This window comes from Clinocottus analis, unplaced genomic scaffold (genome assembly GCF_023055335.1).
Source record: "Clinocottus analis isolate CAN_PGR_092001 unplaced genomic scaffold, fCliAna1.0.p SCAF_25, whole genome shotgun sequence".
NCBI classification, from domain to species: Eukaryota; Metazoa; Chordata; class Actinopteri; order Perciformes; family Cottidae; genus Clinocottus; species Clinocottus analis.
The window spans coordinates 5,542,501-5,557,253 of NW_027175987.1; the positions used below are offsets into that span (position 1 = coordinate 5,542,501).

General features: G+C 40.7%; 1 protein-coding gene across 3 annotated transcripts in view; it reads left to right on the forward strand.

Annotated features, from left to right (window-relative positions):
* The window catches only part of LOC137794547 (guanine nucleotide-binding protein subunit beta-4), a 24,839-nt gene extending 10,086 nt beyond the window's left edge, over positions 1–14,753 (forward strand). For 2 of the 3 annotated variants that reach the window (XM_068591403.1, XM_068591404.1), the window contains exons 2-11: positions 1,766–1,871; positions 7,337–7,569; positions 8,011–8,049; positions 8,618–8,724; positions 10,568–10,631; positions 11,386–11,548; positions 12,214–12,280; positions 12,695–12,896; positions 13,809–14,025; positions 14,343–14,753. In XM_068591403.1, coding sequence (XP_068447504.1) covers positions 7,513–7,569; positions 8,011–8,049; positions 8,618–8,724; positions 10,568–10,631; positions 11,386–11,548; positions 12,214–12,280; positions 12,695–12,896; positions 13,809–14,025; positions 14,343–14,449 — 1,023 coding nt within the window. In that variant the 5' untranslated portion in view covers positions 1,766–1,871; positions 7,337–7,512 and the 3' untranslated portion in view covers positions 14,450–14,753. Of the gene's footprint in view, positions 1–1,641; positions 1,872–7,336; positions 7,570–8,010; positions 8,050–8,617; positions 8,725–10,567; positions 10,632–11,385; positions 11,549–12,213; positions 12,281–12,694; positions 12,897–13,808; positions 14,026–14,342 lie in introns of those variants that run through there. The other variant, XM_068591402.1, reaches the window with a different exon arrangement.

Consider the following 14,753-nt stretch of genomic DNA (forward strand, 5'->3'; position numbering starts at 1 on the left):
TAAGGACAATTTGGTTTGTATCATCAAACTTCTCAAACTTGTATGTGATAATAATCAGCTATTTGCAGTGAATTAAAGGATAATGTAGAGGAATTATTAAACTAGTTCAAGTTTTAACAATTGTCCGGAAACTTGATTAACACATACTGCACATTGCTATATATAACAATGTAGTGTATTTTGATAATTAACAATTTCCAGGCTGCACTGATGACAACTCGACCACAACATGTGTATCTGCTACCATGCTAATCCTAATCCTCATAATGTGTTTCGGGGGAAATTGGTCTGACACACCTAAACTACTGCTGTGTGAGTGAATTCAATCAGACTTAATCTGACCACATGCCACTCCGAAAGGAAACCAAGGGCTGGGCAACTTTCATCTTCCCTCCATTGATTGTGGCTCGTGCAGAGATATGGAAAAGCCTATCCCACAGCTCCCTTTCATTGGCCCCATTAAAAATTCATCCTGTCCTAATGGAGAGGTCCTTTTCAATGAGCCCACTGTAGGGCAATCGTGGTGTGCCGGGGTGAGGCTTGGCACAGATGTTTCCTGGCACAGTCCAAATCTTACAGCTTTAAATGTGGTTCATCTTCACTGTTCTGCATTCTAGTTATTGGATAAACTGCACATTATTTGATTTGTTTCAAGCCCTGTGTATTCATGTCTCTTGGTACGTAAGATTTAGCACTTTGACTATCTATGAATCTAATTCATGATTTTATTCTCAAAGTTCATGGTTATATCTTCAAACGTTTTGTTTTTCCCAATCAACAGTCCGAAACCCAAAGCTATTATGTGTACTATCATAGAAGATGAAGAAAAAAGACAATATTTTGATTTGTATGATCAAATACGTGATTTATTGACTCATTTTTGCAGCTGTTTCTTTTTTCACAAATTTTAGGGCCGCCACTAACAATTATTTACTTCATTGATTAAACTGTTAACCAATGGTTTGGTTTCTAGAATGCAATTAATGAAAATGCCATCACAAATTCACAGAACCTAAGGTGACATATTCAAATGACCTGCCAACAATAACCAATTTACATGGACGTAAAAAAGAGGAAAGTAAATGCTATGTATTATAAGCCTCACAGGTAACAAAGCAATGTCTCAAATGGTAATAGATTACATTTATAGGTTAAACAACAAACTGTACCCTCCTCACCTCCAGCCTTTAACACTGTAACAGTGGATTTACTACTCTCCTGTTTTTTTCACTGCATTTGTTATTTGACTAAATCAAAGAGTGTAAATATTGACTAAAGGGTGTCTTTGCAAATCTGAGGTGAAGGGTGAAGTCCACTTGGATCACTTCTACTACTTCAGACTTTACAGGTCTGAAATTTGTTTCCTGTATCCCATTCGGTTCCTTTTTGTTGAGGGGGCTGACGGACCGTACCATTTCACCAGTAGGTCATACAACCCGTTTAAGAAGTGTTTCCAAGCGAAAAGAAAACTAAGAAGTCGATTATTTAGGAGTACTGGCTTCAATAAACAGTGATTTATGAAGATAACGATATTCTATAACGCGTTGTTTGGTTCAAAAACGCGAATGATCGATCTATCGACCAGCGTGCACCCCTCATCGTAGCTGTTGCCATGTTCCCACTTTCATGGGTGTGGTGATTAGCTTACTTGGTGAAAATTTTAGTCTAATCTGAGCCGAGTCGCGTTCGCTTATGCTCCCATAAACCGATTATTATTATTATTCGTCAAACTAACACACCTGCCTTTTTGCGATTTCTCTCACAGCCGGGACCATGGTTGTCGTGTGAAAAAAAGGATCGGTGTGACTCTGATTGGAAAGGACAGACAGAGCCAACAACAGCAAAAAAATAATTTAAAAATCCTGTTTCAGGTAAGGACGTATAGTCTTGTCTTGATCATTTTTAGAGACTTTTAGGCTATTTCCTGTTTTGTTCACGGCGGATTTATTTTCTCCAATATCAGGGGGTGAGATGCAGAAATGTCCGAGGGTTTAAATGCAGTCTGTTCTGGACGGAACAATGTAGCTCTTAACATAACTGTTCCCAGGCTACTAATGCCTCGATGTTGTTGTTTTTTCTCTTCCTCAAAGCAAATCAGAAAATTCACTGCTATACGAACGCGGCCTCTCTTTTTTTTTTTACAGGCTGTCAAACGACTCTTACGCGGAACTACGGGGCCAAACCTTTCACTAGTGGGGACGTATCCGTTCCCATTTTATACATCAGCTTTCTCATTAGTGGTTGCACGAAACTCTGCGCAGCTTCTTTTTCTTATTTTTTCCCCCATTAAATATACATGTCAGTGCGCCTTCATCCGAGCGGCAACTGGTAGCGTGACGGGGCGCGCGAGGCTCGTGCAATTTGTTGCTCGTATCGGAAACGTAGTCGACTAAGAACATCATTTCGTAAACATGGTTGATACGTCCTAATTTCGCCACCTTACAGTCCGTGTTTTTCCATAAGATGTAGCTGATGGCTTCCTGCCTTTGCTGTTGACAGTCAACACGTCAGACAACAGCTCGGTTGGTTGTTGTTGAATGATGACAAACACGAGGAAGTTACAGTTTTTAATCATGTATGCTGTCAAATCTGCAGCTTATTTCGGGGATGCTAAGAACATACTTACAGGTATTAGTAGTTTTAGCGTGGTGCTTTCTTTCTCACATAGTGACCATATTAAACTCAAAGATGGATTGTATTGTGATTTACTCAAATTATCATTTGAAATAAGTAGCTATTATGGGCAACTATATAACCTACTCTGTAAATTTAAAATGGTCAAATAAAATAAGAATTTAAGTTGAACTACATTGATTCATTGATCCACAGAAAATGTATTGACATGGGGAATCTTTTATAATCGCCTAATTTCTTAAGGATGCAGCTAAAATTCCAAATCTTCTCCGGTTTCAGCCTCTCAAATGGACGGTTTGTTGCATTTCTCAGTCTTGTGTCACTGAATCAAAAATGTGAGGAAAACAAGACGTTTGAAGACGTCACTGTGGGTTCTGGGAAATTGTGACAGATTTATTGACTCTCTAAATAAAAATAAAAGACTAAAAGTAGTAAATTGACAAAAACAAAGTCACCGGATGAACAGATGATAAATGAAAACAAAAAGATAGTTTGAGCCCGACAGCCAGGAAAAGACAACCGTGAACACATTTTACAGTAACTTGGAAAATGAAAGACAATTTATTGTCCTCAAAAAAATGCACGTAGGGTTGGGCGAATGAAATATTCAGAAACGCAATATAATGTATTTGCTTTCATTTGAATTGTATCGCGATCATGTATTGTTGTCATATCATGTATATCAACTATACCACCCAGCTCTAATTTACTGTATCTTCATGCATTTTCTATTTGTACAGGTATAAGCTACTAATTATACACCAAACCTCAGAGAAACTAACCTGTGGTAACAGTGAAATAATACCGTCAGTTTTTATAACTGCACCCATTATACACAAGCAGAAAATCTCAGCGTTTAAAGTAAAAGGGTCATGGGTCACTTTAGATTAAGGATGTCACTTAGGGCCTGTTTGGACAAAACTTGTTTTGTGACTGAGTAATTCTGTAACTGTCTGGTGTAGGTGGGGTGAAACCTGTGATCAACGTATGTCACACAGTCATCACACATTCGTTCACTGTGTCATTAGAGGCAAAATAAAACAATTAACTTGTAATTCACAACACATGGATGATGTAATATAAACATCAGCTGTCGAGAAGGAAGACATGTGGCCTCTCACTAGGTATTTCCTCCATTCTCCGGGTGTTTGGAATAGTCAGTCGGTTACCTGGACAAGTTTACACCGGCTGGAGCCGTCTTTCTGCATTCAGATTTCACTTTCACACATAGAGCTGTAGTGATTTTCCTGTCAATCCAGTAAAGACACTCATGACTTCTGACATTGTTTCTCTGACAGAAACTCTGAAGTGTCTGCAAGTCTTTTTGTAAGATGTCTAACAAAATTGAAAGTTGATCATCTGATGACAATCGCTGAGCATGAGTATCCTCGAAAGGTATATTTTATAACTGAAAAATGCTTTTTGTTGATGAGCCTATAGATAGCTGGATAGATACTTTATCTAAACAACACAATCGTTAAGCTACTCTAGGGCCTCAAAATGTCTTAATATGTACAGAAAGTACGTACATTTTGTAAATGTTCGAAACATTATCACGTGAAATTCAAAGACATATTCTTGTGTCCGATTTTATTGAATTTGATTTTGATGATGATATTTAAATCTTACTGTAAACACGGGTATTAAGTGCTCGCAATGGGTTACCTAGCAATAATTTGATTAGACCTGTGAAATGTTAATTCCTTAACTTCCTGACCATTTCATGTTGCCGGGCCCCTGTGGCTCTGGGCGCAGCTGCGCTGCCTGCACCCCCTGCTGCTCTGTTCACCAGTATTTGTTCATGATCGAGGCAGATGTGACTTTCTACTGTATGTGAGCCCGAGGGAACAGAAGGTCTCATTGACACATTTAAATTAAATCCAAAATAGGATGCTGAGAGTAATGATCTGATGTGAATCCAGTTTGAATAAATCGAAACACTTCTGGACTTCATGAGGTTGTATGTTTCCTGCAGAATATAAAACGATCCTCGAGTCAGCAGTGACACACACTGAAGCGACAGTGTGTCCTGTAACAAATATATTGTGACCGAGCTTCATTATGGGAACCAGAGACTATCGTGGCTTGTAACTAACAATGACTTTACTATAGAGAAGTTAAGGAGATCTCTCTGTTTGTCTCTCTTTCCCCCTGAGTGGTGTAAAAGTGAAAGGTTGCATGGTAATGTGAAAAAAACGGATACTTTTTGCAGTTATTTGTTAACCTGGATTAAAAGTAAATTCTGACGATGTGCAACAGCTGCTAATAACATATTGACAGCTGAATCAGATGTAAAAACAATGCTTGCATAGACAAACATGTATAAGCTATTATATTATATATATTATAGATAATTCCAAGAATTGTGTGATAAAGATATTCAGTTTTATGATTAATTTGAATTATAAATCGGTCAGGTTGTTTATCTTTTCAAATATGCTAGTACAATTCGGAACTTAAATGTATTTTTTGTGGACAATATTATTTTAGAAATATTTTAGTTGGGCCATAATATAGTTGTATTTCATTACCAGTGGAGTAGTCACTGTTCCTCAATCAATCTTGTGGATTCTAAATGAGATTTTTTTGATAAATAGTGATCAAAAATAGGGATAAAAAAAGTATTCACTGTAATGCAGCCTTTGAAACCAGAAAAAGGACAACAGCAAGATTTTCAGAAAAGAATTACGTGTATGCAAAGCCTTATGGGTGCGATGCAAAGGCTTAAACTGTGTTTCCTGATATGCCTATTTCTGCCTTTTGTGCACCTTTTTTAAAACGTTGAACCATACACAGCATATGCAGACGGCAGGTGGTTAGTCCCAGTAAGAACACATTAATTTCCCACTGGCTGCTGGGAGCTCCAGCATGAGGCCGAACATGTTGGTTGCTTGGTGTCAGAAGGGCTAAAGCAATTATAGCCTCCCCTGGCCAGTCTCAGAGACCCAACTGTGGTGGTGCCAAGCGGCACTATCTAGTGTAGCTGGCAGCCTCATCCGAAACAATAGGCAGCCCTAACACACAGCTCTGCCTTTGTCACGCCTGATCTTGTGCCATGCTGTGGGTCTGTGTTGGCCTGGCTGGTAGGCTGCATGACTCCAGTCACACCGCTCATTGTGTTTTATGTCTATAAATTGTTAAAGGTAGACTTTATCTATTCCTGTGTAATGGCCTCTATTGGCTGTGGTTGGTTACATCCGTAATAATGAGTAGCCTGATTTAGTTTCCAAATCACTGAAATGTATCATCCACTTGTGAACAAGACAGTACTTGAGGCCCTACTGCAAGTCACTCCCATAGTATGCCTAAAATCAGAGGTGCCAGTTTCATCCAAATTGATGGGACCACACGTCATGTTTTTCACCGTCATCTTCCATCATACGTGTGTAATGTTCCACCTCATCCCTCTTGTAGGCTTTGTTGCCTTTCACGGCACGAGCACCAAGCTAAAAACCATTGATTCAAACTATTTAGTGGCGTAGAAGGTTATGGTGTTTCATCAGTCCACAAGACGCCCTGCACTGTGTCACATGGCATGGCCGTAGAGTTTATTGAATCCACGGCAGTCATAGAGCAGCACCACATTACAGGCGAGCTGACGCCAAGAGCCTCTCCTCAGGGGGGTTGCGTCAGCTGGAGGAGAGAGTGACGTCACTCCCAGGCAGCTGAAAGCATTGCAATGCTCACTGCCCCTGATGCCTCGTTACTGTCAAAGACCTCCTTGGCTGAGACGAGAGTCCTCGACGAGCAGTCCAAAGCCTGCTCTCTTGTGTTTACAGAGCAGAGGCATTGTGGTCAAACAAAGTGAACAGAGAATGGGAAAGAGTAGCTCTCCACACATTCGGTGTCTCAAAAGGCAGTTGTAGCAGCGTGAACATCAAATTACTTAATAGTTACTTATTTGCTATTTGTAAAACAAATGAGGTTTTCTTTTGTGGTGAAGCAGTGACTGAGGTCAATGGTTTACAAGCCTCTGCAAAAATGAAGATAAAGATAAAAAAAAAACAACCTCCTCTTAACATTAACATGATTTCCTGTGGAGAGGAAGGGCTGGACTCGGTGTAATTGTTGAATTATAGAAACTGGAACTGAAAATTTAATCTCTGAGGGTTAGACGGCAGACTGTAAAACAGCCTGGAAAATGAGGAGAGGGGGTTGGGAGGTGTGGTCCAAACATTTCTGAAGAGTGTCTAAGTGCTTTGTGACCCACATTCAGGCTCCCCAAGGTAAAGGAAGTGGCAACTCGCACACACATAGGTGCACGCTCAAACAGACCTGACATACATTTAAATACATCCTCACATAATTTACGCACAACCCGCAGATGAATATATACACATATTTTCTCCTTGTCATTTGGGCATTTTGTCAAATGTATCATCCAGATCTGCCCATTGTCCTCATACACACGTAAGTTAGGGGCACTTTGAGGCGGGCCCAGCAAACAGCGCAATGAATAACACAAAAGGCTGATTGAGTCAGGAAAGGTCAGAGCCAGGCTCAGATGGCCTTTTGAACCAGACTGGGGGTGTTTGAAGAGCCAGGCCACCCTCCAGGCCCCCACCCAGCCCCACCCTTTGCAGCACCCTCTTTTGGTCTGAACCCATACAGGATACCTATGTTTGTCAGATGGGAGACTTCCCATACTTCACTCTCCGTCTGCCTGGTGAACTCATGGTATTTCTGTCTCTCTGTTTTGCAGGTGTCAGCTGGTAAAGTGTGCGTGGTTGTGAGTGAGTGAGTGTGTGTGTGTGTGTGTGTGTGTGTGTGCGCGTGCGTGTGTGCGTGCGCGTGTGTGTTTGTGTGCAGGCACGTGTGTTTTCCCAGCCCTGTCACTATTTGGAGCAGAGTGAGGCCTGAACAAATCACAGAAGGACAATGAGTGAGCTGGAACAGTTGCGGCAGGAAGCCGAGCAACTACGCAATCAGATCCGGGTACGCAGACATTTTGTGTGCATGTGTTTGTTTACATTGATGCGTTTGTGTGTACGTGTGTGTGTGTTTGTGGATCACTTGTGTTTGGACATCACACGAGTGCCACTGTCTGTTCACTGCAAGCTGTGACTCACACGATTTCAGATGAGATGGTGACGCACTCGACATATAACTTGTCAATCAACCATCTCCATTCTCGTGCAGAAATTGTATCCTGAGAACTGATCGATAAATGTCACTTGCTGCTGTGTTATCATTCAGTAATCATTGGAATATTATGTTTTCGTGATGCACCATAACTTATGACAGTAATTCTTCCAAATATTTTTGTACGTTTGTCTTTTTTTTAATACATTATTTGTGTGTGTCTGTCTGTGCAGTCATTACATGTGTTGCACATTGCAGATCAACAGGATTATTAGTGTTTTTGTTGTCTTGCAGGATGCCAGAAAAGCCTGTAGTGACTCCACTCTGTCACAGGTAAGACTTGCTCTCCACACATAGAATATTGTGTAAACAATCAGTCTTGAAGACTTCCTCAAAGGACGGGGTATTCAAGACATTTAATGTTACTCTAGATGGCCCAAACCATTAAGAATATAAAATGCATCTGGATAAGAAATTGAGGCACAACGCTCGGGTGAGCCGACTAGATGCATTAAGCTTTGTCCCATTAACTAGTAATGCAGTCTGTATCCTGTAGTAGTATAAACCATATGTGGACTGAAGCTAGGTCAGACAATTTCACTTGTGAGTGAATAACTTAAAAAAAAAGTCAGCCGCAAACACACAATTACGGTAGTTACTAATCAAGCTACAGGTTTTTAAATGGTCATTATACATTTATCAGATGTTCTTCATTCATACACACAGAATTCATATGAAGACATTATACAAAAAAGCTACTATTCTTTGTCGTGGGCCATTGTTGGTGATGTTTGTCTGTTTTTGCTGCCCCAGCGAGTGTCCAGTGGGGGGATGTGCTAAGGATAACTATGTGTGTGGGCCTCAAGTAACACTGCTGACGCTTCTTCCTGTGTTTTGGCAGATCACAGCTGGTCTGGACTCAGTGGGCCGGATACAGATGCGAACGCGACGCACTCTCAGGGGCCACCTGGCCAAGATCTATGCAATGCACTGGGGGAGCGACTCCAGGTAGGGTAGTAATTCTACAGACAACCCCATTATTAGTGATGAGCAGAATAGGCAATTAACTTTTTTTATGCTATTGTTTTTTGTCTGATTTAATGTTTTTATTGTCTGTTTGAGGCCTTAAAGAAGAGAATGATTTAGTTAGTGTAGGTTTGTTGTTGTCCTTTGCTGGCTATGCAGAGGTTACTTGCTTGGTCATTTCCATTCAGAATAGTCTTATAGCACAATTATAAGTAGTTGTCATGAATTCAACTTTGGTGAGTCAAAAATATATATTAACGGCTTAAAAAGCGTGCTAACTATGATCACCACTGTTGAGTTCATTTTGTTTTCTAATTTCATCAGGGTTGTATGTTGGCTATGTAGGCTATGTTGTGTCGCATAACTACAGTTATGGCAGCATATTAGAACCAACTACCAACTCTCCCTCCAAATATATACTGGTACAAATACCACAAATGTCGGGGTTCTAAACCTTTTTTATGACTGGTATTATTATTATTTATGTGTTTTGATATGTTTGTGTCACCTTTATCTTTCTCTCTGTCCATCTGTCTCCCAATGCAATGCACTGGGGCAGTGACGGCAGTCCCAGGTGTGGGGCTTTACTACTACCAGTATCACTACTACTCTTACTACTACTACCACTATTACCACTTCTACTCTTCTACTAATATGACTAATACCACCATAACTGAATGTCACTACTGTCACCTCCACTGCTACTGTACATCTAAGTGCTAGCACTGTTTTACGCCCTCACTTTGAGCACAGTAATGATATTAGCTGGGCACAGAGACAGTCAACCATCATAGCTTATTTAATATTTACTTAAAGATGCGGTTTGTAAGACCTTTTTTTTTCTTTTTTCCCCCCCAAGTATTATGATGATCACAATTAATCATGTCCAGATTGGACAGCAAATGTGCCTGCTCGCATCGAGTTGTCACTAAATTTAGAACTTACAAACTGCTTTTTTAACCGTTTGATAAAATTATGAGCACCAATATTAATTTTTCCCACATATTATGCATGAAGTGTGCAGGTCTTTATCCATTTGTAAAAAGTATCAGAAGAATGGCAGAGACAAAATGTTTTTATGGTAACATTTCATAGTGATACTTTTTTTTTTAATAGATCACACACGTGTGTTTAAGCAAATTAGTTTTCTTTTATTCACCAGTAAAACTTACTGTGTGTGAGCGTGTGTGAGCGTGTGTGTGCGTACCCAGCACCCTCTGGGTGACCCTGCAGGAGGCCAGTGTTTATTTTGTATACAGTCACTGACATTTTAGCTTGATGGCTCTAAGCTTGATTGTAGCGTAGCACCGTCAACCCACTTCCTGTCCCTGAATCCAGTCACACCCCGCCAGGGAGGGACAGTTCCAGCTGTTTTGGCATCCATACCACGTATAACTTTGCTTTTGTATGAACTATTTCTACTTCCGCCGTCATCACTCCAAATCCTTTTTGCTGTCCCTTCTTGCTGCCACACCCCAGCTTCTTTCTAGTGCTTTTCCAACTCCTCAGGCTTCGAGCCTCCCACTCGACAGTAGGACTTTTACGTAACTGGGGTAATGAATATTACATGGGCTGGGACATTAAAAGTGGCTTCCCTGGATGAAGAAGTAACATGGAGGGAAATGGGCACTGGTAGAGAAGAGTAGGGAGCTCACGCTGAATGCTTTTTGACAGAGCACCTTATATATTCAGACGGTATAGCACAGTATTCTGTTTGGTACTGGCTCTCTTTGCTTTTAATTATCAAGGTGCATGTACCTGGTGGTTCTTATTTTGCTAACTAGTGCACTACGCGTCATGCTGTTGTTCTTGACTTTTTTTCCAGATTACTTGTCAGTGCCTCGCAAGATGGAAAGCTAATTATTTGGGACAGCTACACAACAAATAAGGTGAGATTATTGATCATCAATGATGTACAAGAAGGGTTCTACTACATTTAGAAGTTTTCTGTGCTCCTCTGGTCAGATTTCACTGACCGTCTTCTTGGGGAGATTCTTTGACAAGCTAATATCAAATGTCCAGATGTTACTTTTAGAGTACAGGCTGTAATTTATTTACTGGCTCTCTTAAACACAATACTGTTGTAAATATGTTGAGAAATGTGACAAGCCAACATCCAAATGTCTATGTGGCTGCCTGGAAGTTCTTTATATATTCATAGAATCAATAATCTGGCTGGTAAAATAGTGAAAGTAAACATGAAAATGTGAGAATTCAGTTCATTGACCGCTTTCCAAAACATGAAAATGATCACTCTTGCCTTTTTTATTTTATTTTCTCATATAACCGCCATCTGAACCTTAATACATAAACTATATAGAGATAAGCAGGGGAAGAAACTACCCCAGACCCACTTGCGCTGTCCTTTTGCACTTAATAGTCAGTTTATATCACATAATTGTTGCATGATATGATCATGTTAACATGTCGGTTATTGGCCTCTTTTTCAGTACCACCCGGACAAATGTAAGGCCTCCCTGAAATGTATTGATGTCAAAAAAGTAGCAGCATTTTGTCCACTAATGACTTAACAGTATCATTATGATTTTAGATTAAAACGCATTAATTGACCTTCTAAAGCTTAACATTACTTTTTTTATTGTGTTAAGTAAATAACTGACTCCTGACTCTCCTCGACCGCAGATGCATGCCATCCCGCTACGGTCTTCCTGGGTGATGACGTGCGCCTACGCCCCCTCTGGGAACTATGTGGCCTGCGGAGGCCTGGACAACATCTGCTCCATATACAGCCTGAAGACCCGGGAGGGCAACGTGCGCGTCACAAGAGAGCTACCCGGACACACAGGTAGGAAATAATATGAATACAAGTGTATCAATGGCTGGACTCAGCGGAACCAGTAACCCTGGTAATTGTTCTATTATTTTCTATGCTAAGTAACTTTGAGAGTACATTTTTCCCACAGTGTAGATTTAGATATTGAGTGTACACATTTTGGCTGGTTCAATGAGTTAAACAATGGTAAGCTGTTATTTTCCACTCGATCTCATGCGTTTTCACAGGCTTATTTATATTTATGTCTCTTGGCGCAAATATCTTCTTGAAGTGTTAATTTCACATTTCCCTTACAGAGATCTGTGGGTTTTGTCTTTCTCTGCAATGGAAGCATGATATAGAGTGGAACTTTTGTTTGCAGTAGATTGAACAGGATGGTCAGGAATTGTCTTAATAGTAGTTCCACTAATATACTACATACCACAGGGCTGTAATGCTGGATGAACCGGCCCATCTCCACTCAATAGTTTTTTTTATTTCAAGTGACAGGATGTGGATTTGGGTGGAGGAAAAGATACCACTCTGATTTAAAACTTGCATAAGGCAACATTGTGAAGGACGAGCGCGGCAGTAAACATTCAGCCATGGTAGTCCAGCATGTGATTAGTTAACGAGAAAGTGCCCGACGAGACGGGACAGAGCGCTCCTTATCTGATGTTGAAGCTGTTTACCTCCAGGTTACTTGTCCTGCTGTCGTTTCTTGGATGACAACCAGATACTGACCAGCTCCGGAGACACCACCTGGTGAGCAACGACCCTCTGCTCTCACCTGCACAGCTTAAAGAATAGGAAGCTCTTTACGTGAATGAATTATTCTTCATATCATGCTACACAGTACACAGAAAATGCTTCATCATATAAAATTATGTTAATTATGTTGAAATTATATTAAAGTTCCTTTAATATCCACTCTTTTACTCTCACTATCTTACTGCAGAATCATATTCAATCATGATTCTACAGAGCTGTATAAAGATGCATATGGACAAAGTCCTTCAATAATTACAATATTTTTTATAATTCACAATATGAGATAGACTCTTTGGTTAGTATAGGAGCTTGTATGACTTATAGTATATGAATGTTGTCTTTTAGCAGTTTATGTAACAGCATTTATTGTCTCGGGACACTTTCACCTAACCACCGCCTTTCTTGCAGTGCATTGTGGGACATAGAGACAGGCCAGCAGGCCACCACCTTCACCGGCCACACAGGAGATGTGATGAGTTTGTCTCTCAGCCCGGACTTTAAGACCTTTGTGTCAGGAGCTTGTGACGCCACCTCCAAGCTGTGGGACATTCGTGATGGCATGTGCAGGCAGTCCTTCACCGGCCATGTGTCCGATATCAACGCTGTCACCGTGAGTACTGAAGACTCACTCACTCACTCACTCGCTCACTCGCTCGCTCACTCTCAGCAGGAAGAGTGCAGAGATATTTGAGGGTTATTGATTTACAATAAAACAAAGCAGCAGAAACACAACATGTTGTGCAGGTGAGATTTTTAAAACCTGACGGGTCTTAAAGGACAAATCTTGCTTCCGTAAACATTGGAGGAATGGATTGAGGATAGCTGACTGATTATGATTCAATGTCTTTGTTTCTTGAAAATTTCAAATCTAACAGCGTGCCTAACAAAAAAATCTAACAGCGTCTCATTATTCGGAGTTTCTTAGAGTTCTCATTAATGATTAATTTTCCAAGTAGCATATTTCTCTCTGTTTCAATAGAAGTTGCGAACCACCCACAACGTCTTGCATAGTGAGAAATATGAAAGGCATTATTCCTGTGCAAAGCCGATTTTCACGTGAAAGAAAACTAAACTATTGAAAGAGAGTTCGAAGATATTATTTGAAGCAACTAATAAATTACTACAACGTTGCGGAGGTTTGTCTATACTTACTATACTCGAACCCTAACTAAACAATCTTGTTTTGTTTGTATTGTTGGTCTAACAAGTCATATTATTATTGCTTTATTTAATTTTTATCATGGTAATCTAAATCAGTGGATGTGTGACTATATGATTATATTTCATTCGTCCATGTATTGGTCATCCTTGCAGTATTCCCCATGTCAAAGTCTCCTTAAAAGCAGGTCACTGTCTTTACTGTATGCTCTTATATAGGCCTTAGATGAGAACAACAAGGTGCCTCTATAAAAAGAAAAACTCTTACTGGAAGCTCTGGCCCTGAAGAAGTAATCATAACATGATGATTTTAACGACACTGTCCTGGCTGCTTGATTTAGATTTTTTTTTTTTTTTACCACAGTTTTTCCCCAATGGGAATGCCTTTGGCACGGGCTCAGACGATGCCACCTGCAGGCTATTTGACCTGCGTGCCGACCAGGAGCTGATGATGTACAGCCATGACAACATCATCTGCGGCATCACCTCCGTGTCCTTCTCCAAGAGCGGCCGACTGCTCCTGGCCGGCTACGATGACTTCAACTGCAATGTCTGGGACACTCTGAAAGGCGAACGTGCAGGTAAATGGTGGCCGAAGTCTGGTCATTTTTATTTTTTTAAATTATTTTAGGTGGCAGATGAGGTGACTATTGTTTTCTTGTTCTGGACTATTTTATTTTATGCTTGATGAATTTCGATTTAATAAATAGTTGCCTGTAGTTTTCTGCAAATCGAGGAATCAACCAAAAGATTTAACTCGTAATATTCAGCATGAGTTGCATCCTGGAATGGATATGAACAGACGAATGAGTAGTAAATCCTGACGCGTGAACACGGACTGTGTTGCTGATTTAAAGTGACCAACCTTGGACTCTGGTTTGTTTTCTCTGACCTCCAGGTGTGCTCGCTGGCCACGACAACAGAGTGAGCTGCTTAGGGGTGACAGAAGATGGCATGGCTGTGGCCACTGGCTCCTGGGACAGTTTCCTCCGGATCTGGAACTAAACAAACATCTTCCTTGTTGTACTCAATCACTGCCCTCCAACTTGCTCCCCGCAACCCCACCCCACATATCCCAACTCATCTGGTGGGCTGGACCTGAGGGGTGCGCTCTGTCGAAATCCTCTCAACTCGACCCCCGAGTTCTCCTCTCTGCTGGTGACCTGCCCACCTGTGAGAAAGTACCAACTCTTTCTACCTGTCCAAGTGATGTATTTTTCACCCAGCCATCACACAGAAACATAAATAAGAACCTTTCAGTACAGTCGTCCAATCAATAAAAAAGAAAGATCAGTTAAGAAAAAACAAA